This window comes from Solea solea, chromosome 2, assembly GCF_958295425.1.
Source record: "Solea solea chromosome 2, fSolSol10.1, whole genome shotgun sequence".
In the NCBI taxonomy this organism is placed as follows: domain Eukaryota; kingdom Metazoa; phylum Chordata; class Actinopteri; order Pleuronectiformes; family Soleidae; genus Solea; species Solea solea.
Genome location: NC_081135.1, coordinates 11,400,873 through 11,427,328, shown reverse-complemented (window position 1 = coordinate 11,427,328; position 26,456 = coordinate 11,400,873). Strand labels below are relative to the sequence as shown.

The window sequence follows — 26,456 nt, the reverse complement described above, 5'->3', positions numbered from 1 at the left end:
CGTGGATTTGAAGTGCACATTGAAATCAGACAGGTTGAATTTAGCGCTGGTTCTGTTCTTTTTTACTGCATTTTTGACTGTTCGTAGAAACCGAGTCACATGATGTCCGGAGCTCTATAGACATAGGTTCGTCTTAACATAAAATATGCCCACATTTAAAGGAGGTAGCATCATTGTAGATTCAAATACTAAACTTACGGCCCAAATAACATCCACTTGTCTTCTAGAGGATTAGCAACACACTTCCAGCAGTTTTTACAGATGTCATTTCATATTAGTATGTGTAAGCTTGGTCAGAGGGGAGAAAAAAGGTATTTCTACCACGAAGAACGCAACAAATATTTTCTGTTCCTTCAGTTTAAACCCATTTAAAAACGTTTTTTCAGTCTGGATAATAACCTTGTAGGATAGATTTTGTGAAGTGAAGCAAACATAAAACACACAGAGCTGGTTTTACATTGGTGATTGAGTGAGTGAGTTTACATGTTGGTGGTTTTATCCCAAGTTATCCCCAGCGAGGTACAGGACAATGCTGGAGACAACATAGAGAAACCTGGTAAGATCCTCAATCAAGAAACCTGTATTTGTCATTCCATATTTTTAAAATCATTTTGCCTGCATTTATTTTCTTTCCTCTTTAGGCGAAGAATCCCATGTTTATCGTGTTTTTAATTTTTATTTTTGTTCTGTGTAGCATTTCATGGGTCTACATGCCTGTTGTGTGTTTTCAAGACTTTTTTCGTGTGTGGGTGGGGGGGTTTCGGCGGCATTTCTTTGTACGGTATGTTGCCGTGGTGTCTTCATGTCAGACCTTGATGGAGAGAGTCTGGTTAACAGCTAACAAGTAGACGCAAACCATGTTGCATTATAATCTCACCTGAGCATAGAATTCTGACCAAACTCTTTCCATCAGTGGCTCCTGATTGTGTTAGCTATTTATTTTTGAATCACCCTGCACCCACTGCTGCCTGTTGCACTCTTTTGTTTCACATAAGAACATTGTGTTGTGATATGAACAATTTACTGCTCATGGTGCATGTAAGAACAGTTTATGTATCACATCTAGGGTTTCCAGAAGGTTTCCATGGGAACTCTAGTTCAGGAAATTTGGAAATATTCCAAATTGAAAACTTAGTTTTAGCATAAGCAGACATGCATGCAAATGATACAATTAAAAATGCATACACGCACATTCATTTTTGAGTAGAACTTTATCAAGGATTAATTATTTCATTGAACAATCAATTCTGTCATTGAACAAAAAGAATGAATGATGATTGTTCAGTAAAATATTCCTTACAGACTTTATGTCGTCCTTGGGCTCTATAGTGTAGCTTCAGTAGTTCAGGTTTCATTTGTGATGTCATGTGATGGAAGGGGGTGTGCTATGTGCCCGTGATTGAGGAATAGCATTGATATTCAACTGTTGCATCCAATCTGATTGCTTAACACAAGATTTAATACAATATATTATCTACCAACTATAGTTACCTTCCCTACATACCCTTCAGTTAAAAAAAAAAAAAAATCTGGTTTATTCTTGTTAATTCCTGTGAAAAGTTTCCAATTTTTAAAATTCCTCAAATTTTGCAACCCTAATCATGTGACAGACTGAAACAGCCTCAGTGGTAGACATGTAATCTGCCAGCAGGTGCTGAAAGAACAATGAGAGGTTTCTCCCCTAACCCTTTCAAGTGAGGTTGTTTTACTGACTGATATTTTTGTATATGGGAGGACTGTAGGCTCCTGTGTTTAACTCTGACCTTTAGAGCAGGATAACTCAACAATACAAGACCAGTGTTCATGTTTAACTTTGGAAAAAAAAGAAGAGATGATTATTTTATAAAATTATTATTTTCTGTTTTGGTGTCCATCTGTCACTTTTATTAGTTTAAAATTAGGAATGCACCCATACCGATACCAGTATCGTGTGTGATGCTGCCCCGTGTGCTCGTATTTGTAAACCTACTTCGATACTGCTTCACCCGATACCGCTTTGCGTATATTCAGGTGTGTGGCAATAAGTGGATGTGTCACAGTGTCGGCAGTTTGAAAAATACTTTAAGATAAGCGATGACGGTAAAAGTAAAGCAGGCTGCAACCTGTGCTCTGCTAGACTGTCAAGAGGAGGAGGAGACGGGTAGCTCATTCAACACAAGTCATTTGATAAGAACCAACACAAAGGTTTTTCTACTAAATATGAAGTATTATTCATTTCAGTCTAGTTCTTTCGATAGTTTTGCTTGTCTATTCCAATACAGATGAGGCCATCTTCTAAGTTAACATATCTCGATGTAAATACCTGCAAATAAAAGATGAAATACTGATCTCTTGTCTTTTAAAGTCAAATCCAAGTGTTTTACAGTCCTCACACCTCCAATCCGTTTGGAGGAGATTGTTTTCTAAATATTTCCTTACTTTTGCTCCAATGGTTACTCGGTATCGACAAGTACTCCTTTCAGTAATCATACTTGTACTCAGTCAGAAAAATGTGGTATCGGTGCATCCCTAGGAAAAACGCCATCAAGCCCTCTGGCCTTCACTGATACAATTTACATCTGTGGTTGGTGGTACAGCCATGTTTCTCTACTCCCCTTTAATTATTAACCTCAAATGTCTTTCTCTTGGCTTCACCAGGTAAGGACTCGCTGACTCTGGTATTCGTGGAGACCAAAAAGGGCGCTGATGCCTTGGAGGACTTCCTGTACCGGGAGGGCTATGCCTGTACCAGTATCCATGGTGACCGCTCCCAGCGAGACAGAGAGGAGGCCCTCAGCCAGTTCAGATCAGGAAAATGTCCTATTCTGGTGGCAACAGCGGTCAGTAATCATAAACTGCACTGTATTATCACTCTGTTTCTTCCTGAAAGTGGCTATATATTTATAAATATCTGCACAGAATATTGATTGAATGTTGATATTCCGTCCACCTTTGTCTTATGTGCTCAGGTCGCTGCTCGAGGTCTGGATATCTCCAATGTGAAACACGTTATTAACTTTGACCTGCCCAGTGACATCGAGGAGTACGTCCACCGCATAGGACGTACCGGACGAGTTGGAAACCTGGGTAAGTACATCTGTGGTCATTAAAATTATACAACATCTTTCTTTAGATATTTTATACTGGATTTTAGGTGTAGCAGGCAAGAAAGCCATTAATAAAAAGTGGGTAAAACCAGACATTCCTACAGTGGATGATTGGATTGATGACCTTTACAAGATGGATAGAATTACTTTGTTCTATTATCCAAGGAAGGACTTTAATATTTTCTGTATGTCAGAAATCAGAAAATCTTCATCGTCATTGTAACCAGTACAATGAAAATGTACAACATTTTTAACCGCAGGGCTGGCCACATCGTTCTTCAACGATAAGAACGGGAACATCACTAAAGACCTGCTGGACATCCTGGTTGAGGCCAAACAGGAAGTTCCCTCATGGCTCGAGAGCCTAGCCTATGAACATCAGCACAAGAGCACCAACAGAGGGCGCTCCAAGAGGTAAACATACAACACCAAAAATATTATACACTGTACTACGTTTTATGCTAAAAAAATGTCAACAACTGAACAAAACAAAAAGAGATCAATCATGCTGACATAATCGCAAATAAAATCAAACAGTGAGAGTAAAATGTCATCGGCACCCGCTGCTAAATGTTTTTTTTTAATACAAATTTAATTAATACCCGCACCCGCCAGCCACCCGATCATCATCATTCATTGTAGTAGCAGTCTGTTAAACATATGGAACACAGCAGCTGCGCAGATCGTCTAGGTCAACTAATTTCTTCCTCATTTCAGATCTAGATGCGTGGTTGGTGTAACCGCCAACCACGCATCTCTAATTGGTTAACTTATCTTACCATTCCGGCCTAGTTTTTGTTCAGAACACACGCATGTCCACGTGTTTGGGATGAAGGCTAGTGTAGAGTCTATTCACTATTAATCCCGCGGCAGAGAAAACTCTCCGCTGGCACGGATGAGGCAGGGATGCAGAGGTAGGCTTTCGCCAGGCGGCTCAGGTTTTTGAACCTGCGCTCGTTGTGTCCACCAGAGTGCAGGATCTTGACTGGGTGCGATGTCAGTGAGATTTGTGTAGTTTAGTTATAAAGTCTTCATTTGTGTACCACACTTTATGTTTATTTGAATAGGCAATGCAATATCTTGAAAGACCAAATGCAATTCCCAAATACACATGAAAACCCACAAGCCCTGCCCCTCGACATTTCAAATCTCTATTTTTTTTGGTCAAGGCGAGCACGTTTTGATTGTCGGTCGTTTTGTCGAAAAAAAGTCCCATCCCTACTAGTGATTATAATGTTTTCATCTGTAATGTGTTAATTGTGGATAGGTAGACTTGGTTAAATGTCGTTTCTGCATCACTGAGTAGAAATCTTGCAGGATGGATGTGTCTGACACACACAGAGCACAGTCTCTGTCAGAGCAGAAGCTGCACTCAGTTAATGTCTGTATTCCCTTTAAAACCTTCAGCAGCTTATTTGTGTGCTTGTATAGTAACTGAAACTATGAGTTTAAGTGAAGCCGAGCTGTTTACAGACATGTTGCTGCTGTCTCTGTAGTTTGCGAGATGCTGGAAGCCCTGCCATACCTGTCATGGGTTGCCGTCAGAAGTAATCCTCAATCTTTCTCTTGTAGCTCCTCTTTGCATCTTTTATTCCCCTCCTTATGTTGGTTCTGGCTGAACAGAGATCTAGAGCCAGACCTAAAGGCAGCATCTCAGTTCTTGAGGAGCATGTGTGTGGATTCAGGTGTTTTTTTTCGGTGGTGACATTGTCCATACAGTAGTTTAGTACTACTTATGAGAGTATTGTCCCAGTGTGTGCAGTCAAGTCTTGGTCTTCACATACATCCCAGTCAATCAATGCAAAGCAGTCCTGGAGCTGAGACATTGCATCCCCAGGCCATACTTTTACTGTCTTGGTTATTGGTGGATTTGTCTTTCTTCGAGGTGAATATGCAGGGCCAAAAAGCAGGGAGAGGTGGTCTGACTGGCCCAAGTATGCATGCTTGATGTTTGTATGCACAGGGTCAAGAGTATTACTCCCTCTGGTCGGACACTTTACTTGCTGTAATAGGTGTGGTAAGACTGTTTTAGGTCTGTCGGCTTTGATGAGGTCACTGGAAAGGTCAGTTGTTGTTTATTTATGGCGTCTTGTAGCAGGCTGAGCGCTATGCTAGCATTAGCGTTTGGTGGAATCTAAATGGCCGTAAAGACCACTAGCTCTGGTGAGCAGTGACTGTTAATGATTGCGGTGTTATCGTACCAACCATTATGTACATGGATGCACAGTCTGCCTCGCTTGCTCTTACCTGAGTCTTTGTTCCTGTCCCATCGGTGTAGCGTGCAGCCTGCTAGCTGTACTTCTGCGTCGGGGATCAGGTCTAGGATATAATCATTATGTTGCAGTTCGGGATGTTTGATGTTCCATCAAACTCCAATGTCTAGATGGCTGTAGACATACTTTGCAGATGTGATAGCCATTGCAAACATATGCATCGCCATCTTCTGAATAATAATAATATAATATAATAATTAAAAAAGATTTTTATTTAGCAGCAGAGAAATGTGAAACATGTGCTTATACACTATTTCTGAGATAGAGTTTTGTTGTGAGGCAGAGTAGGAACTGCAGAAGCCAACATCAAACTATGCCAGTATAAACTTTATAAATGTTTATACTCCATTGGGTCCAGTGACCTAATTTTGGGTTGTGAGTGACCATTTGAGAAACACTGATTTTGACCCGAGAATGAAGAGTTGCAACTCTTGGTAATCCACACTAACAAATGTTTATGATTTTACCTCCAGGTTCGCTGGAGGTTTTGGAGCACGTGATTACCGTCAAACAGCTGCTGGATCCAGCACTGGGGGATTTGGTGGACGCGGAGGTCGCAACCAGACAGGACATGGAGGAACCCGTGGCTTTGGAGGAGGTGAGAATCTAATTGTATTTAGAAGTTTAATGATTTAATACTTTATTGTACCAGATAAATGGATATTTTAGCTTTAAAGGTAATAGAAAAGTTGATATTTACTTTTAAAAATGTTACCACTTTCTTGCCTCTCAGGTGGTTTTGGCAACTTCTACACCAGTGACGGCTATGGAGGCAACTACTCACATTCTCAAGTTGACTGGTGGGGCAACTAGGTTCCTCCTCCCTCCATCCCTCTTTCACTCATTCATCTTTTTTCTTCTCACTCGTACTCCTTCCTTTCCCCACACAGTGTTGTCTGCACTCCATTTGTCCACACTAGGGATGGGCATTTCAAATGAAAAGACCAATCGATGATTACTTGGTATTAGGGCTGCAACTATTATTTTCATAAATTATTAATCTGTTGATAGTTTATTGATTAATTCCATTAGTTCTTCAGTCCATTATGTCAGAAACGTCAAAGTAATGATGTTCTCAAATGTCTTATTTTTTCCACAAATCAAAATCTTTCAGTTTTAATAATAATTTCTTTGTTCTTTGGAGTAAAGAAACCAGAAAATCTGAAAAAGCTGCTGAAGTTGGAAAATCATACAAACCGATAAATCGGTTATCAAAATATATAGAAATAATCGATTAATTTGATTAATCAATTAGTTCTTGCAGCCTATCTGGAATTAGTCAATAATTTATACAAGGTGGGAGATTATGTATTTCACACCATATATTTCACGCCATTTTAGTAAACTGTATATAAAAATCCTTTGTTTATTAAGACTTTTTCGCCAGATGTTGCGTTCAAATGTGTGCTCAGTTTTTTTTTCTTAAGAAATTTGATGCGTTCTGTGACTTCTCTCTGCCTGAGAGAAGTGGAACACTCTGCTCTATGCATAACTTATGATAACAGAGTTGCACATAGAACTTTTGTTTAAAAAACCTGCTGTAGTCTCTGACTCTGCATGTTTCTCCTCAGCTGTAGAGCGGCATCTCTACAGCGGTCTCACAGCACTGCATGTTGGGAAACAACTGAACAAAATGGCTGCTAGTGGCATTAACCTATGGATTCTTTCATAATCCAGTGACTGTTTTGAATGTTGGAAAACCATGCCCATCCCTAGTCCACTCCCCCTCCAAACCCCCAAATATCACATGCATGTTATTGAACTATTTATACTCGTTTATATAGCCCTCCTTCCATCCTTCTGTACTAAGATATTTTAGTTCCTCTTAAGATTTTTGTGGTCCTTTCCACCTTCACCGTCATTTGTACAGCTGTCCATCTCTTTCTTTTTATTTCTTAGTTGCTGTTTAATCTCACCTCTTAAAACTGGCCACAAATTGAAAAGATCCTTATATTTTAGTGGATTATTTTTCTTTACACCCAGCCACATGTTTACTTCCAGTTAGCAGCGTCCCTTGGTTTGCCCTCTGAGGTATGTCTGAAGAAAAATAACCACTTAAATTAAAATTATTTTAATCCCCATGAGAGATATACACATGTGATTTACAGGACATGTGTATGTGTGAAGTACTAGGGGATATCCTTTTTTATTTTAAGATTTGTCTTCATTGTGTTTTTGTCTCTATTCTCCCTAAAACTGTGTTCCTTCATGTCATATTTATGTAACAAATGGCCATGTAAATCAGCAGCTAAGAGAAATCTCTAAAATATAGCGCAGACATTGGCAAGGTGTCACAAATATGTCTGCATATAAATGGAAACGGTCTCCTGTGCTGACATGGCAGATTCTTTAAGAGGCTCCACAGACAAAGCTAAATGTCTTTTTCACCTTTTCAAAACATGTACTGAAGTATTGATTTACTACGGTCTGATAAAGATGTCAGACCAAGTCTAGAAGCTGCAGCGCTGGCAGTCATTTGATGCCATCAAACAGGAGTCATAGGACTTGTGGTTGTTAAACTCGCGACCACAAATGGCATTTCTATGTTTGGAACAAAACAAAATGGAGGATCATTTGTTTCTGTACCGTGCCTTTCAGCAGTTGAACTTTGTTTCGTATTCCCTTTGTTTTTATTGCCATAAAGCATAACTGGCCATATGTATCAGGCCAACTGTGACTAAACAAGTGTATTTAATGTCATGTATGGATTCAGACATGTTTTCTTTATTTCTTTTTGGAAGGAAACAAACTAGGCTTGAACTAAATCAAACCTTGGCAAAAAAAAAAAAAAAAACTGTCATGAGGAACCTCAATGTTGTTCCTTATCAGTCTATTGGAGTTCAAATTCATCAGAAGGTCACTGACGAGCTGGTTCCCAACAGCACGTTGACCTGTATGACACATCTATAGCTCTGGTTTGAGCTGGAGTTTGGGTTTCTCAAAACCATCTTGTCACTAATGATTGGGTCAGAGAGCCACGGACGGAGTCTTTGGTGTAGCTGTGCAGCAGCAGATTAGGATGTGATTCACTTTCTGTTTACACACGTGTTTGGAATAAATGTAACGAGGAGGATGAATCGTCTGCAACTTTTTAGATTGGATGTTCGATTGAAACTTTCCAAATCTGTTGCAATAATATCACTGTGTTTCTCAGATTTTGAGGTGCATCCTCCAGTGATCCCAAAGCAATGCTACAACAATTAGGGCTGGGCAATATATTGATATTTTATCTATATTGTGAAATAAGACATAAGATTTGGTCTTTGGATATCGACGCATCGTGATAAGGCATTTGTGATGTTTTCCTGGTTTTAAAGGCTGTTGCAATGCTAATCATATTTATTGGTTAAAATAAACATGGAATGGGCAAAATTCTAACATGTAAATATCCTTCATCAAACTGGAATGAAAGCTAATTTGTATTTAGGAGTGTATTTACAGTGTATTGTCACAGAAAAACATGTGTGCAGTTTTATAGTCGGATATATCTTATATATTGGGATAGCATAAACTATCCAGATATTATTTACAGCCTTACCTTTATGCTTGACCGATCATTGATTGGATTTATATCTATACCGATATTGAATGATGTACAAAAAAGGTTTTTACCCATATCGCCCAGCCTTAATTTGCGAGTTTAAAAAATAAAGAAAAACAAGTTACACAACTGCTGCTGAAAACGACACATACCAAGTTTAACCAGTGGCTGTGGATGTTCTGCTGACTCTTAGTGCCACCATGATCTTGGGGAAATCCGGCTCCACTTCCACCACAAACATTACAACCCTTGTTTGCCAAAAGCTTCTTTCAAGGGGAAACACAACAAAAAAAAAAAGCTATAATAGTTCAAATTTTACTTGCTCACTCTATCCTGGAAGTTAAATGAAGAGTCTTCTCTAAAATAAGTCATTCCAGTTTATTTGTTAGGTCTTAAAGATCTGTTGAGATCAGGGATTCATGTGAAGAACTGGACTAGCTGGCCTAATCCCTTTCACAGCAGCCACAGCTGGGGCTTGTGTTTGTTTTTTTTGGGTAACGCCTTACCTCTAAAGCACATTTTAATCATGTCATATCTTACTGTACTATGACGAAACGCCTTCAACTACACCCAATCTACTCAGCTCAGCTTTTTATCCCCTCTCTGCTTTTCTCATGGACGATATTGGCCGACAATGAAAGCACTGAACCTCTCATTGTGGCACGAGCTCGCACCAAAGTGCTGTGCCTTGACTGCTACTTCCACCTCCACTGTCCCATTTTATACTAGCCCAGCATAGCACAGCATGATATAAGACCGATTAAAAGTGTGCTAGATCTTTAAGGTCACGTGATTTAAGGCTGTACACCTGCTTAGCCCCGCTCTGCTCTGCCATGAAACCGGGCCACAAGGGGGCAGTTGACCTGCACCCAAGACTGGCGTCCAAGTTTAGTCCCAGCATGAAAGTAAAAAGGAGAAAACTCCACTGTACATTTGGAAGCTTCAGTGGTAGAACTTCAATCCCTCCACAATCAGCAGCAGATTAAAAAAGAAATCCTCTGCTGCTACCTGGTGGGGAAAAATTGTTAAATGTTTTTTTTATCAGAGTATTAATTTGTTTTGTTTACATCAATAACTTTAGTGACACGAAAATGTAGATGAAGTGTAAATAGTTCAAAACGGAAAGAGAAGAATCTCCAGTGAATGTGAATTTTGAAGTGAAATAACACTCGAGGTGTCGAAGATCTGTAAGCACTCAACTTTGGACCATGCAGTGTCTGCTAAACTGAGTTCAGTGGGCAATTTGGACATGCTTACTACATGTATTTTCAAAATGTGTGTTATTACACACACACAGACCAATATTTACTTTCCTCAAATTGCCCACTGGCTTTGTCAAATGACAAGGCTGGACCAAGACAACAGAAACATATGCAAGTGTTGTTGTTTTTTGGTCAAGGAGATAAAAATGCCAAACACAATTCTACAGCAGGCTTTAGTTAGGTTAACATTTATCCCATCGTTTTATGATTTTTACACCACTTCATGAAGTCAGGTCAATCTCGAAATCTTAAAATGTACCTCTAGAAACAGTTAAGTTTTTGTGTTAGTGTTACTTTTATTTACAGATGCATATCAGTCCCTTATGTTTTATAAAAAAAATCAACCAACTCTAACATATCAACCTTCCTGAAGAACCAAAAACAAGACGTTTGCTTGTATTTTCATTCAACTATTGAAGCTGGCTTAACGGTCAGCTTAACCGTTATTGTAGCAGAAACTTTATTTTCTCACTGTTGTTCAACTCATAGCCTGATATAGACTTATATTGATCACTTGTTAAACATGGTGATCAAACTGTTGACCAGAACTGTGTTTTGAGATGTCCCAGTCATTCATTTAGGTCCTTTTAACCAATTAGAGACGTTCTCTCATGACACACTTTTTTGCGTTGGACGGTCTCCTTCTCAGACGTCGTAGAGGAACAAGCAGCAGGAAGATGGACGATAGATGTTAGGAGGCAGTACTGCAAATGACAATCATACAGGAAGGCTTTGATTTGCTTAAAACTCCTCGTCGTTTAAAACTTGTAATAGTCTTGGGGGACACTTTGAAATGTAGAGCTTTTCTTGGCCAGCTGTCTCGTTCGTGGGCAGTTATTTTATAACTGTCTGTTTTTAACCCTGCACATCCCAAATGGAGAAGACTGGAACTCTAGTTTCTCCACTTGTGTTACATTTCACAGTAGTCATCATCTTCATCTCCTTATTGAAGTTGTTTGGGAACAGTTTGAAGACCTATTGTCGAAACGACCGAACTCGATGCAGAATCAGAGTCTACCTTTTTAAATACCGACTGAATAACGCGTTTTTGGCGCTTGATTGTTACAGAAGCCACATGCGAGAAGGATCGTCTGTTACCACAAACTTAGCATGCAGCTAGCGTTGTCTCTCTCTTTTGTTCCAAATACAGGAGAAACGTTTCGAGGAGCAAAGCACTAGAATGACTCTGGTTGTGTGTGTGTGTGTGTAGACGTTGCTGTGCCTTCTAACAACCACTAGGGGGCATATACAATCACGCTGAAGAAATAAATGTATGATGCTGGGTTCCATTTAGATCAGAACTCGGAAATGGGAGTGACGTCAAACCCCCACGGTTAAAAGTAGCCCCAAGCCCTCGGAAATTCCGAGTTCAGACTATAATGGGACGCGTCATACCTAGCTTAATGACTGCTAGTAGTGTAGATGGGACTAAAACATTTTTGAGATATACAACAGGGAATTTTACGAAGATCAAAGTTCAGTTTACCTCACTTTTTATCTTGTGTGTAGAGCAATCTTGTCATGTCGTAGTGTTCAGAGTGCGCACATAAATATGCAATGTATTTAGATTATATCTATCTAGCTGTAATTACCTTTGATTTGCGTTGGCGCAGTACTTCAAATACCACTGTGCCCCTTCTTCACAATGCCCACAAGGGGGCACTAGACTTGACTTTGCCATCACCAAGACTCATTCATTTCTTTCGGGCTGTTTCCTGTGTGTGCGCTCCATTTGGATTCAAGCACAAAAGAGCCCCGAAGTCTGACATGTGCACGGTGCCTTGAAATGACTGATTCACTCAAGACAGACACATTTTATTAATTAGGGCTGGGTATTAGTCAGCAAAATACCAAACGATTACTATGACAAAGTCAACCAGTCACGCACTTGCAAAATTACAGCTAAATGTAGTAAAAAAAAAATAATTAAAAAAATTGAGGCTAAACAATTTGAGTCAAATATCATTGTGACATAAATTGAGACTTCATTTGCGATATAATTTTTTTTCAAGTCAAACATTATCAATAATTACTGGCAAAACAAGATGGTACATTGCCACAAAAAGTTAAAGATAGTAAGAAATATTTGCACATAACAGAAGAGATCTGGAACGTACAACGATTGAAGTAATTAATGTTAAATCAATTGCGCTTTAGATTAAAAAAAAAAAAAGATTGTTTAGCCCAAATAAAAACATAACTACATAGCATTAAACATCGTCTCAACATTTCTCTGCAGTCCTTCAAACAGATTCAAAAACGTCTCAGGTAGAAGGTTTAACCGAGTAACTAAGGCTTAAAAAAAAAAGACATTTTGTGTCATTAATGATAACGTGTGTATGATAATAAGCCACCTTGATTTCCTTTTATGAAATGTTAGGGGCTGTTTTTTTTTTTTTTTGTTATCCACATGGAAACACTACTTTTTTTTTTTTTTTTTAAAAAGAGTCCCAGAGTGGGAAAACCTCTTGTAGACAACCACGACTATGCTTTGGGAAAACGATGATGTCATAGCCCCACTTCCCCAGCTGTCGCTTATCTTTGCCGCAGCCTTCCTCTTTTTGGTCTTTCGCTGTATTTTAGCTTATATGTTCTTCCGTTAGTCGTCCTGGCTTTAATTATTCTGCTTCTGTGACTCTATCCATTGTCGTGTCACATGTGCATAAGTGCTCAATGTCGTCTCGTTTTTTGGCGTAGCGGGCGTGGCGTACGTACTACAGCATTTAAAGGTCAGTTTCCATGTGGATGAAGTCATTTGTTGTTAATGTTTCATTCTTTTATCCGTGTAGATCGAGCCTCAGTCACTTGTGTTCAAGTGTGTCTGACTTTCAGAAGATTCCTCGTGACCCCTTTAACGTTAGCTTGGAGCAAACACGGTTTATTTCCTCTAGAATTAAACACAAATAAATAAATAATAATAATAAAAAAAAATCTGCACTTTATTTTCTGGTTTTTGAAAACTTTTCAAAACCCTTTGATGCCTTAAAAAATCAAGGCTGATACCCAGCCCTAATGGAGCTTTTAGTGAAGTTGGTTACGCAGCATACAGTCATTACCATGGCGACAGATGAACAGATATTGGTACCACAGCAAAGGATTCCGCGTCACGACGGCAGCCAACTTGCTAGGAGGAATATTTTGATAGTCTGTGAATAAATATTGGTGCTATGCTCCCGTTACTGTTGTAGGAAGACTGAAAACACCAACAAGTTTTACTTAGTTTAACGTTAAGCTAAAGTCGCCTGTAGCACACGTCCTTCAGAACCTCTGAGGAGTATGTTTGAGTGTTAGCACAGTGTACAGTACAGTACAGTGTGTGTGTGTGTGTGTGGAAAGGTTCTTCCAGATATAAAACGTTGTTTTTGTTTTGTTTGTTTTTTTTTTATTCTTATTTTCCGGGACCAGGTGGAGTTCTAGTTGACAGCAAGTGTAGAATTCAGCTGTTTGCACACAGTCCTCGAGTCTACTTTCCGCTGCTAGTTTGTGTAATTTATCGAGCATTTCTGAGAAATATTTATTTTTATAAGCCTAATACAAAAGTTGATATTTTACAAAGTGACTTGACCAAAAGACGAGAAAAAACAAAAACACTTGAATGTTGAATGTCATTGGTATGAGTGAAAATTTCTATTTTTCTGGGGTAGTGTGAGCTTTTTAATGTTTAAAGATGCAGCGCGTAGGGATTTCTCTTTGGATTTGTCACGGTAACAAACTTTAATTATACAAATGTGAAGCTTTTAACAACATTACTGTCACTGAAAATACACCATGTGCACATCTTTGACACCACCCAGCCTTGAGATTGATAAAGTTTAATACAATAGGCTCTTTGCACGGCAGCCAACACGACAGTTTACTGATTGAAGTCTAGTTTTTACTTTCCAATATTTAATTATCTCCTAAGTGGTTCTTGTCGATGCAGATTTGGATCAGTGAACTGGGGCGACGTCCCTTCTTTATTTTACAACCCTGTGTGAAGATGTGCACGTGGCGTGGCAGCGCGCTGACGGTCAATGTGAGCGTGACACACCGAGAGGAACATCTACGGGTTACCTTTAAAGTCACATTTGACTCAGTATCAGATCCACAAACCTGTCTCATGCGACAGGCTCCATTGCCAACAATGATAATCATCCGTGAGCAGCCATTTTCTTTTTTTTTTTAATTGGCGAACAAAATTTGAGACAATACCACCATGTATGCCAAGGTTTGGATTAAAAATAATAATTAAACAAAATATTACGAACAAAGACCGTTTTTGTTAAAAAAGAAAAAAAAAAACTCCGTACAAAAAAACGAGTGTCCTGATTCTCTCAAGTCGTTTTTTTTTTATTTTTCTCTTTTTTTATTTTGAGTCTTTACACTTTTCCTTCCCGTTGAGACCCTTTATGTGACTTTTTCTGGCAAGTGGCGACCTTTAAAGTCTTCATAACACAGAATAAACTGTGGTTCTATTGTTGTTGTGATTTGCATATTTTCAGGCGTTGCGTTGATGTTGTCGCTGTGGAGCTTCTGGCCAATCAGAGATGAGGATCCATCCTGCTGTCTTTTACACCAGTTTGACTTTTTTGTTTTGCAACCTGCAGCTGATCTGTGACTCATTTATATTTGCATTAAAAATAATAACTCTCTGCAGTTATTTAGGTACAAATGTAGCCTCAATCGTCCAGAATGCAATAGGGCCAAAGAAAAGCCTCTATCACTGGTGAATCATGTGACACAGGTTATTTATCATATTTTACTGCCTTTTGTGTGCTCAAATGCAAACAAATCAATCATAGCTCTTCTGGTGACTCGTCCAGATGAGTTAAATTCACAAAAATACAAACACTCTGTGGCTTTAATTCACTTTAAGTTTGAGTATCTTTACAAAGTGGTCTAAAATTTGAAACGTGTGTAGTCGTGTTTAGGATATTTTTTAGTTTTTTGTAAAGAGACTGAAGTGAAATGAAGCCCAGTGTTGTCGTCGTCGTCGTCCTCACTGATTGGTCAGACTTCTCCATGTGGACACAGAGCGGCACCCGCCTGGTAGTTAGCATTTGCTTTATGTATTAGTTTAGCAGTTGTATGTGCACGAAGAGATGCACTGCACGATGAAGATGAAGAAGAAGCAGAAGAAGAAAAAAAAAAGTGCATCTGTTCTGATTTTACCACAAATAAAGGTTTGGATTTGCAAATGTTACACGTGTCACGATTGTTTTTTGTCGTGTGTGTGAGTGCAGAGGCTTGAGCAAAAAAACAAAACAATATAACATGATTAAATATTTATTTGAACTTAAATAATTTGTCAGCTTCATCAAGTAAACATGAATATGTATTTCACATTAGCTGCATTTCCCTTCTCAACCTGTATTTCCTGTTTTTACAGAAGCATCAGTAGACGGATGAAAGTGACATAAAAGCAGGTAAAGAAATGAAATTATGAAGGTGTTGCTGCAGTTCAGCTGATACAAATCAGCGGGAAACGGGTGAGCAACAATTTGCAGTTCAGAAATAACCGTTATTGCGCTAGAACCTCCTAATTTCTAATGCTATCCACCACGTAATGGCTTGGTAATGATGTATCAGTGTTCTAAATACTGCAATACTTTTTTGAAGTAATGCCAGATAATACTATCACGTGAAAACACTAGGAAATCAAAAGCGGTAAAATTTCTAAGTAAAAGTGTTCTAGTCACATTTAAAAGTCCACTGTGTACATTTGAAGATTTAATGATTATACCTTTATTTTCTGTAAGTGCAAAACCATTTTGGACCACCCTGTTTTTTGTTCTTAACTAAACATCTTTTTTTTGTTTTGGTGCAGGGTGAGGTGACCGTTTATTCGCCAATAAATGTGGCTACATTTTACACACTCTACCTTTAACGTGGGGGAAAACGTTTATCTGAAATCGTGTGACTGAATTACAGTGATTTTAGCCTTAAATAAGCTAATACCATATGACTTAAAAAACAACACAGAATTGCTGTAATACTGTCTCTAAGTATTACCAAGTTATTACCTGGAAATGACATTATAGAACTTTTGCCATGTTGTTACAGAACTGTAATGTAACACATCACCGAGCTGGACCTTAAATATGAAAAACTTCTCAATTACTCTGCTTTCACTACAGTTTGTCAACCTTTGAGGCAAAATGGAAGGGAAGCTGCCGTTGACATCACTCCAGCTGTTAGATCTTTGGCAGGAACATGAGTTAATCAATCAGTCAAAATTGGACAAAAGAAAACAGAATCTGGTGAACAAGCCAACGTTGAGCCAAGTAAGAGATTATGGAAAACATGATGAATGTTGAGATAAAGTGCTTTGATTTCCTGGTAAGACGTTGCTTTGGTTTAAGAGAGGCTCCACACCTCCAGGCACTGCAGGTCTGGTTTTTGGTCCGCTGATCGTTCAGAGACTGTTGAAGATAATAAAGTCACAGCTGTTATTTGAGCTGTGGATCTCTCTTAATTAACTCTTTTCCGTGCCAGATTTACAGTAAATGAAGAAAAAAACAACAACAACAACCTGTCGGACAATCTTTATGGCACAGTAGAGGACGTTTGCTTCTTCAATTTGCACTCGCATCTGACCAGAAGTCTGGGTTGTCTTGGTACCATTTGACTGCAATAATAGAAGACTTTATAGAAATGTCTCATATCATATTGACGTGTGTGTATGTGTGTGTGTACGTGTGTGTACGTGTGTGTACCGGTCTGTCTGATGCCCTCAGCCCAGGTCACCTCTGCTCTCCAGCCCAGCTGCTGTAGCTTCTCACATGTGATGGGGTATCGCAGGTCGACCTGCGGCCTGTAGGGCAGCAGTACATTCAGTTCAATAACGGGAGTAAAGCACCATTGGTGTTGTAAAGGCTGTCCCTCAGATTGTTTTGAGCTGCTAGGGATGAAAACATGGCTGCCAACAGGGACAGAAGGTAAAAAAGCCACTTAACAAAAAGACTCACTTGCTTAAAATCTTCACCTGCTTAAGTCTACGATATTATATGAATATGTTTGTGGCTATTTTCCACCTGGTCACATGGTAACACATAGTAGTTACAAATGGAGGCAGCAGTAGGTCAGCAGATTTTCCAACAGTACTGTTGAGATAAACCTATTATTAAGATAAAGTAGACAAGCTGATTATATATTTTATTACAAGAGCCATTAGTTATGTGGATAAAACCCATTTTTCATGGTGCCTGCCAGTCACATACAGGCTCTAGGCACAGGAGGGTGCACACACCACAGTCAACCACACACAAAAAAAACATGTGTACTATCACAAGGGCGTAGCTATTTCCTAGAAGCATAATATACACATGTTGAACTCACCTGTCAGGAACAAACTCAAGCCAGTCATTCACTTCTGGCACATTCTTCACCTGAAATGATAAATCACACACAGTTTAAATAAGAGCTTCATTCATAGGTGTTTTTTTTTATTTTTTTTTTGCTGTCTCTTAATGATTTTTCTTTAAAAACACACCATCCTAATGAGCTCCGTGGCCAGTTGCAAGATGGGAATTTCACAACTTGTGCCCATGTTGTAGATTTCACCCACAATCCCTTTCTCCAGAAGCAGCAGGAAGGCGTCGATGGCATCATCGATAAACAGGAAATGGCGAGATTTAGGGAGCGTTCCTTGGATGGTGCTGTAGCGTAGAAGATTCACGTTGGTTTTTTTCTGAATTTATTATGTTAAACTAATAAAGCAAACAAAACCTACCATTTCTTGTTTGTTTGCAAGAGGGTGAGAAACCGTGGAATTACCTAGAAAACCAATGTGACAAGTTATTATTTAAATGATAAGGAATATACTAGAGAAACTACAAACATTTAGGAGAAATAAAATTAAAACTACATTTTTACCTTCTCAGTGTACTGTCTGGGTCCATAGATGTTGTTGCTCCTGGTTATAATAATTGGAAACTAATCAAAAATACATAGTCAATATAATTTACAAAAACAATGCAGTAAAGTGAAAAACAAAAAGACATTAATTAACACATTTATTTTAAAAGTGCAAATAAAATGTATAAAAACATAAAAAGAGGCAGGGAAATACAAATAAGTTCACACACATTTACAATGGTTCTGAAAACTGGAAAAAATATTCATATTTAAACCTGTGTGAAAGTACCAACAGTGATTACTATTACATGATCACGACACAAATTGTGGATTTTGTTTTCAAATTTAATCGGTCAGTTAATACAGATGTATCCGTGTTGTTGTTGATAACTCGGTCTTGACTCATCAATTAATCATTTCTGGTGGAAAAACATAAATCAAGCAGTTCTGTAACAGCCTAAAGTGAAAATGTGTTTTCATAACGTGACGTATGCCGTGAAGTAGCTGAATGAGCACAGAGAAACAACCTGTGTGCAGGTTTATATCCCAGTCAAACTAAATGAACTATTCCTGTGCATTAGTGTGTACCTTATATTTGTCCCAGTAGGATCTGACCAAGAACTCGGCTGCGGCTTTAGTAGCAGAATATGGGTTGGATGGTCTCACTGGGCTGCCCTCATCAAACACCTGCACAGAACAAACATCCAAAAATAGCAACTATGACACAGGCTGTCTATGTGTGATTCTTCCTTCAGAGTCCAATGTGACCTGAGCAATGTCATCCAAAACCCATCAGCAACAATAACACAAAAGGAAGGCTAAATGCATTATGAGAAATGCAGTTTGTGTTGGTTTTTGGTTTTTAGTACTGTAAACCCAATCTGTTGTGTACGACCACTTCCTGTTGTGAAATGACAAAAACGAAAGATAACTTTAAAAAGTTGGTGTATTTTCTTTCTTAAAAACAACTAAGCCATTTTCATTGCCATGCATTTGTTTATTCAGGAAGTAGTAAAAAAGTTAGTCAGTGGTTTTTATTTTGAAAACCAGGTTGAACGCAAGTAGTGCTATGTAAGATGTTTGTATGATCATAAAATCTATCTATCTATCTATCTAAAATGAAGACATACAAATGTGTATTTATTTGATTAGAATAACCGCTAAAAGCCTAAAATAACTTTTTATTTTAAATCACCAAACCAAACTTAAATGTTTTTGACAGGAAATTGTCACACTTAACACATACACAGAATAAATCTGGTTTCTGGTACTAATCGGGTAGTGACACGTGTGAAAACCTATGTGCACATTAATAATAGTAGAATAATAATGATGATGATGAACTTAGTTTTATTGAAAATATGTCTGGGAAAATGTTCATTTATTTAAAAAATTACTTAAGATTCTATCACCTATTTTTTGAAAACCCACAGATTTTAGCACAGTAGTTCTCAAAGACTGGGTTGCGATCCACATATGGGTCGCAGGATAATTTCTGGGCGTCCCTAAACAAATTTGCTAAACCTTTCCAACCTTTTACTTAAGATTTATGTGTTTACGTTTTAAAATGAAGTTTTGGAAATGATTTGTTTACAATTCAAAATGATATTAGGTGTAACAGATATAGCTGTTTTAGAAAGCTTTTTTAAAGCCACCTTTGGTCTTGAAAGTTTACCCAAACACACCTAAATTCCACTGACCTTGTGCAGACTGGACCCGTACACCTCATCGGTGCTGACATAGAAGAAGCGCCGCGGCTGGTGTCTGGCCTGATGAGCAGCTCGCAGTAAAACTCTGGTCCCTTCGACATTAACCCATTGGAAATTAGATGGAGACTCAAAGGATGATTCTGAGAAAACAAAGAAGTGTATGTGAATAAAAAAATACCAAAACACAAGAGACATACAAGCTTGAGCTCAGTGTTAACAAGTGCTGCTCACCGACGTGTGTTTTCGCTGCCAGGTGGAAAATAACATCGACGTTTTCTGTGGTGAAAATGTGGTCAACCAACTGCGAGTTACACACGTCTCCCTGTTAAAGAAAGCAGAGGTTATAATGGTGCAATAATGGCGTATTAGTCTTTACCATAAAGGTTTAAATGCCTCACCTTCATAAAGGTGTAGTTCACGCGATCTTCAATGCTCTCCAGGCTCCTGGGGCTGCAGCAGTAATCCAACTGGAAAAGACAGGACAACTCAGTACTTGGAATTGTAGTACTATGTGTTCTTTTCATGCGAGATGAAAGACGTACATTATCAAGGTTAATAATTCTCCAGTCAGGATGCCTGTCCACCAGGGAGCACACAAGATGGGAGCCGCTGGAGGAAGAGAGACAGACTAGAATTAAAACTATTACTAAATGCCTTGTATTATTATTATCTCCATTGGCTAAGTGTTGGTTTGCGTACTACATTTTTTTTCTCAATGATTCAATCTAAAAATGACATTTTTGCAGATTTACTGGAGTAATGTGCTTGAATTCATTTTTGATATGTGTATGTCATGCTTCTCTGTGAACACTCCAAACTGTATTTATGAAATGAAACACAGGGTGTTGGCTTAGTTGTGTACAAATTAAGTTAATGATGATACTTAAAGATAATTTGTGAGTGTGTTCAGTGTTTGAAGTGACTACATATATATATATATATATAGTATATTGAACTCACATAAACCCAGAGCCTCCAGTCACAAGAACAGTCCTGGTAAAGTCCATCCTCTCTGTAGCTAATGTTAGCTTACATATACAAAAAGTATACCCTCTGTTATATCTAACGTTAGCTCACATTGATAACTCCATGTAGCAAACTACGGCTCACTTTGAATTAACAGACACAAGCCCGTCTTCACTTCAGTGAAGGGGGATAAGGTTTAAAACCAAGGAGCACACAAATGTACTGTTTTCCTTTTTCCATTCGTTGCGTCATGTACGACAGGGCGGAGCTGCTTTACGGCAGTACTGTTGACACGTTGAAAGTGGGCGGTGAATTCATGAAATGCACAGCGCTTTCTGCCCTCTGGTTGGTTGTTGTGGGTGACGTAGAGAAAGAAGTGCTCCGTGATTGCGTGAATCTTAAATCAATCAAACTAGCAACAGTGCCGACCGGGCAGGGCAGCATGTCAAGTGAGTTTTAATGTAGCATACGGAAGTTATTTTCAAAATAAGAGTCTGGCTTTTTCTTTAGTAGGATTAGGCAAAGTGAACACTCTAATTCACCGTTGATGTGAGTGTGAGAGTGGATGATTGTCTCTATGTGCCCCACCCTACACCCTTTGTCAGCTGGGATTGGCACCAGCTCAGGTGGAGAATTAGGAGTACAAATATCATATGAATTGCACTAATGAAAATGTGTTATCACGCAGTCAAATTAAATGTACTTGTACAAATTTACTTTTAAAATACAGGACTGCTACATAATATTGTTTTTATATTGCCTCAACTATCAGTATGCTTTTATTGGAAGGCAGAAATGCTAAACTTCCGGTTTTGACCCTGGGTAAGTTAGTCTAACTTTAACGACCGGTTTACTTCTGGCTTCGTGGCTCATTGAGTCGATCGGCAAACGTTTATATTGCACATAACATTCATGTGCATATGTTAAAAATGACACGTTTACTGGTCACTCTCATGGCAGCAGTGCTGCTGAGTCCAAAGACTTCAGGGAAAACTGTGACGGGACTTTTTAAGAGCGAAGCAGCGAGAGAGCAGAAAGGCCAGTACATCACTAAATTCATGTACCAAGGTAAGGACGCTGCTGCTCACTACTGTGTTTATGTTAATGTGTGTATGTGTAGGTACACTTCATTGTTTTTGTTTACATTTGCCAGCAATGATGATGTTATATGTGTCGTCATCACTCATACAACGTTATGTGACGTTGCATTGTACATTAACATACTGGGTAGTTCCAGTAGTGTGAATGATGCCTTCAGGTTAAAACAATGGTTCCCAAACCTTGGGTTGGGACCCATAGATGGGTCGCAGGAGATTTTTGGGGGGGGTCCTAAAAAAAATTGCGGGAAATTTAAATTTGTTACTTAAGATTTATAACTATATTTGTTAAGTAACATGCATATATTTCAGTTATATTTCGTTTACTGTTTTAAAATGATTTTAGGTGTTATTAACATGGCTGTAATTGAGTTAACCCTTTTATAACCATCAAGATAATGAGGCTGTCAGGATTTATATTGATTTTAATACATAATTAGAAACTTTTAAAACAACTAAATGTTTCAATTCAGGTCAAAAGTGAAATATAAGCTTCTATTTTGGGTTCATATATTTGTATACCTGACGAGTGCCTCCCCAGTCATGAACCTCACTGCACGTCACTGATGGGCACAAATACATATATATATATATATATATATATATTTATGTATCAAACACATGTCACATTTGCGATCCTCCTTCTGTGTGTGTGCGCAGGTGATAATGGTTTGTTGGTGTGTCGGCTGGAGAACTCTGCTCTGGCTGCAGAGAAGGAGTCCAGACTGCTGCTGTATAAGGACATGGACTCAGACATGGACAACCTCAGCTGCAGTGACAGGCTCTCCAGAGCCAGCTTCACCCGTAAGACACCAGCGCCATCTTACACCAAGTGATAGATGCTTTATTGATTTTTTTCTGTTTCAATGTTCTGTTTCTCCTCCTGCTTCAGTTTCTCTCAGTAAAGATGAGTCCAACCTCACCTTCCCTCATCAGTCGTCCCCGACAGCATGGCAGATGCTGTATGCTGACAGGTTTACATGTCAGGTAACAGCCACTTCATCTACTTCTTAATGCTCACTGTCAACACCTGCATGAATATGACGGCATGTCTATAGTCAGCTGGTATCCAAGCATGTACGTCGCCTGTTTCACTGTTTAAATCGGAAGTTTAATGTTAAATTAGAGATGAGGTACAGAACAGGACTCCTTCTGTCAGGGTTTTTTTGGGAGTTGGCAAGCAGCTAATATTCCCATAGTACTATCTTAGAGATCAGTAATGTCACTAATAGTACATGGAGTAGTGGTAGTAGTTGTACAGTCAGTTAAAATAAATCTTCAAAATGTAATAATATTAAGTTTCACTCACCATTTTGACTCATGTCTCCTTTTTCGTCCCTCCAGGAAAGTGCAGTGATGCCTTCGTTTGCTGATCTCAGTTTCACCGTCTTGCTGTTAAATGCTGACTCGGCTGGAAATCCTCTGGAGCACTTCAGCGCAGAGGAAGCAGGTCAGACATGTTGCATTCTCCCATCATCACCACCACATCTCATAACCTGTCTGCTGTCTTGTAAAAGTCACTTCAAAAAAACAAAAAATTGCCTCCTCTCCCCTCAGGTCTCCAAAGTTTTTACTTCCTGTTGCTGCTGGCCTACTTCATATCCTGCTGTATCTACATCCAGCCTCTGCACCAGGCTCTGAAGAAAGGTGGTCCCATGCATACTGTCTTCAAAGTGCTCACCACAGCACTGGCACTACAGGGCGTCTCTGCTCTCTGCAATTTCATCCACCTGACCAGGTGTGTACCATAGTGCTGGAACTCCAGCAAAGAAAGTTGTCTGATTTCAGACTAGAAAGGGATAGTTGAGTTGTTTTGAAGCTTGGTTATGTGAGGACACCAAGAACCAGCGTGAGACACAGATGCTCACACTTAACAAATGGCTTAAAGTTGACATATCTTGTTCAGAATTCGGAAGAATGGATTATTTTTGCACACAGACCAAGTAGTAATAGTGAATTTGACCCAAAGTCAACACACACACCATAGGTTTCACGATTCTTGGCTCCACTAGTCTACATGCCGATGTGTCCTCGGGCAAGACACTTAACCCCACTTTGCTCCTGATGGCTGTTGTAGAAGAAGAGTTGGATTGAGATTTATATTTAGTTTTCCTTCGATTAAATAATGCAGTGGTTTCTGTCTGTTCCTTCACATGTGTGCTCTGCAGATATTCTCGAGATGGTGTTGGTATTCCTGTGATGGGTGGCCTGGCTGAGTGTATGTGCCTTCTTTTTTCCCCCCCATATTCTATATTTATATCTGATGTTAAAAAATCTTCATCAACAAAATTCTGTCTCGTTTTCCTGTGCAGTCTGGGACATGGTATCCCAGGTGTCCATGCTGTACATGTTACTGAGCCTGTGTATGGGCTGGACTCTGAGTCGAGGCAGGAAGCCCCAGTCCCGACCTCTGCAGTGGGAGCATTCTCCAGCCTCCACTGCTGTTGCTGTAGGTGGAGTCGTTACACAGGTACGCAGCTTTAAGCTGTCATTTTGTATAAAATAAAATGAGTATTTAAAACTGTAGTGTATAACTTTTACATATAAACAAAAGTCTGTTACATTGTCATATAAGTTCACACAGTGCTGATTACAACGGCTCCACACAACTCTGTTTCTTAGTATAGCAGTGTTTAGATCTCATGTCGTCCAGCAATATCCCTCTTCTGCACGCAGGAAGTGATTAGTTTTACATCAATGCTGCGTTCCATTTCCGCACTGCAGCTTTAAGGTTTAAATGTGATTTTTTTTTTTAATGAATTCAAGAACCACAATCCTTGTATTTCAGGGAGTGCTGCTGCTGTGGGAGCAATACTCTGAGTCGGAGAGTGAACATCACAGCTACCACTCCCAGCAGAGTTTGGCAGGTCTCCTCCTCATTGCCCTGAGAGTGGGCCTGGCCCTGCTGCTGGCCTCCATCCTCTACCAGATCATCTCCACAGAGAGGAGCACACTCAAGAGAGACTTCTACCTCAGCTTCGCCAAGGTAAAGTGCACTGCACGCCATGTCCTGCTTCCTCCAGACAGACAAACTCTCACCTGTTGCTCTTCATGTGTTCTTTGTTGCAGGGATGTTTCCTCTGGTTCCTCTGTCACCCGGTCCTTGTCCTTGTGTCATTTATCTTCAATGATCACCAAAGGGAGAAGGTTTGAACACATAAAACAAAGCACCATCATGAAGTGACAAACTATTGCAGTCGGTGATGTTAGGATGTGCAATGAGACCTTTTGCATCATTGATAAATGACAACAGCTCCATAGTTTGTATGTTGTATGTCAAACGTTACTCTATGAGTGGGAGTGTTTTTTTGGCTGAAAAAAAATTCAAATACTATTGAAGGACCTCGCCTATCATTTTTTATTTATTTAAATTCCATCAAAAAAATTAAAAAAAACTCTCCATACAAACAAACAATACTTAGCACCTCAGAGGCCAAAAACCCATTAACCAACTCATAGCATTCAAGCTCACTTTTGTACCTGAGGATCCCTTATGCTACATTGTCTCCTAGTGTACAAACTGTGAACTACTGTCTTTCTAAACCTCCATCTTTTATTCCATCTGTACAGGTGGTGACAATAGGTGTAATCCTGTGCCAGTCCATCTCCATGGTGATCCTTTACCAGCTCTTTCTGTCTCGTTCGCTCTACTGGGAGGTCTCTTCTCTGTCCTCTGTGTCTCTGCCACTCACCATGTCCAGGATGAACCAAAGAGGGCGCTACTGACCACATCCACTGTCACACTTTTAACCTCATCGTCGGGGCAGAGGGGAGAGGTTTCTCCACTGTGAGCTTCCCTCGTGGTCAGAGGAGAGAGACTTTTGTGAGCGTGACAAAGCAAAGAAAAGACAAGCTGTGACACAACAGTGACCGCTCTCCTTCGCTCCCAACTGATCCTGGGAGAAAAATCATGACCACTAGTAAGTAAGTAAGTCACAAGGAGTGACCACAGGATGATATCACAACACTCTACCTCTAGTGACAAATTAGTTATTTAATGCACGACAGACATGACATGCTGAACAGCCAAAGGAGCATTTTGAAGACTGATGGATGGAGACGGATCAGTAACGGCAGCATTATGATGGAGGACAAGCAGGTAGTGATGGTAGTTTGCACCTCAACGACACAGGCTTTGTTCCTAAGGTTTAGTTCTGCTTTCAAGGCAATGTCCCTGAGGTGCTCATTAAAACAGACTTGCATCATATACCCAGAGAGACCAATCATTCCATAGATCTAAGAGAAAAGATAAGAACAAAGTTTCCTACTTTGCCTGTATAAAAGTCTAGTTTCCAGAACCAAATCCATCCTTTCATTTCATGGATAGATGGATCAGTATGTGCTTGAACTGAACACTTAAATGGACAGAGGAGCTGGTGATATACTGTAAAATTAAATGTTTTCTGGACTGGCACAAATGATTTTGTTACAATCCACCAATCCATCTGTTATGACGTGATACTTGAATATAAGCCTTTGTTGTTGAATGTTCTCTGCATAAAAGTGGAATAAATGACCTCTTTATCTGGTTTGCACTGGCCTGCCAACTCTAGTCCTAACTAATGCAAGCACTGCACTTCTCATTTTTCTTCAATAAATACATCAATTACAGGCTGACAGATGACTTGGAAACCCGAGGAAGGTGGTATTGCAATGTCAGATGATAATCAATATTCTAAAAATCAA

At 39.3% G+C, this 26,456-nt stretch overlaps 3 protein-coding genes across 9 annotated transcripts in view; 2 read left to right on the top strand and 1 right to left on the bottom strand.

The window, feature by feature from the left end:
* Positions 1 to 15,344, top strand: part of LOC131455544 (ATP-dependent RNA helicase DDX3X-like) — a 30,637-nt gene extending 15,293 nt beyond the window's left edge. For 4 of the 6 annotated variants that reach the window (XM_058623243.1, XM_058623241.1, XM_058623240.1 and 1 more), the window contains 7 exons: positions 506 to 556; positions 2,638 to 2,819; positions 2,949 to 3,066; positions 3,347 to 3,500; positions 5,833 to 5,957; positions 6,093 to 6,159; positions 14,644 to 15,344. In XM_058623243.1, coding sequence (XP_058479226.1) covers positions 506 to 556; positions 2,638 to 2,819; positions 2,949 to 3,066; positions 3,347 to 3,500; positions 5,833 to 5,957; positions 6,093 to 6,159; positions 14,644 to 14,692 — 746 coding nt within the window. In that variant the 3' untranslated portion in view covers positions 14,693 to 15,344. Of the gene's footprint in view, positions 1 to 505; positions 557 to 2,637; positions 2,820 to 2,948; positions 3,067 to 3,346; positions 3,501 to 5,832; positions 5,958 to 6,092 lie in introns of all 6 variants that reach the window. The other 2 variants (XM_058623242.1, XM_058623244.1) reach the window with 2 other exon arrangements.
* Positions 15,345 to 15,411: 67 nt separating this feature from the next.
* LOC131445652 (dTDP-D-glucose 4,6-dehydratase-like) lies at positions 15,412 to 25,347 on the bottom strand. 2 transcript variants are annotated; one of them, XM_058616431.1, is made up of 14 exons: positions 24,810 to 25,347; positions 23,080 to 23,200; positions 20,250 to 20,316; positions 20,106 to 20,174; positions 19,939 to 20,029; positions 19,699 to 19,847; positions 18,587 to 18,685; positions 18,017 to 18,076; positions 17,874 to 17,917; positions 17,634 to 17,799; positions 17,480 to 17,529; positions 16,858 to 16,955; positions 16,674 to 16,769; positions 15,412 to 16,563 (listed from the first exon to the last, which is right to left on the bottom strand). In XM_058616431.1, exons 4-13 carry the CDS (start codon positions 20,109 to 20,111, stop codon positions 16,717 to 16,719), a joined length of 816 nt encoding a protein of 271 aa, XP_058472414.1. In that variant the 5' UTR covers positions 20,112 to 20,174; positions 20,250 to 20,316; positions 23,080 to 23,200; positions 24,810 to 25,347; the 3' UTR covers positions 15,412 to 16,563; positions 16,674 to 16,716. The 2 variants fall into 2 exon arrangements, with proteins under 2 accessions (XP_058472414.1, XP_058472413.1); XM_058616430.1 differs by lacking the exons at positions 23,080 to 23,200; positions 24,810 to 25,347 and adding an exon at positions 20,668 to 21,128.
* Positions 21,523 to 26,305, top strand: gpr180 (G protein-coupled receptor 180). The gene is made up of 10 exons (XM_058616429.1): positions 21,523 to 21,741; positions 22,431 to 22,574; positions 22,663 to 22,757; positions 23,115 to 23,220; positions 23,328 to 23,508; positions 23,939 to 23,988; positions 24,083 to 24,240; positions 24,559 to 24,756; positions 24,840 to 24,917; positions 25,341 to 26,305. Exons 1-10 carry the CDS (start codon positions 21,594 to 21,596, stop codon positions 25,494 to 25,496), a joined length of 1,314 nt encoding a protein of 437 aa, XP_058472412.1. The 5' UTR covers positions 21,523 to 21,593; the 3' UTR covers positions 25,497 to 26,305.
* Positions 26,306 to 26,456: the final 151 nt, after the last annotated feature.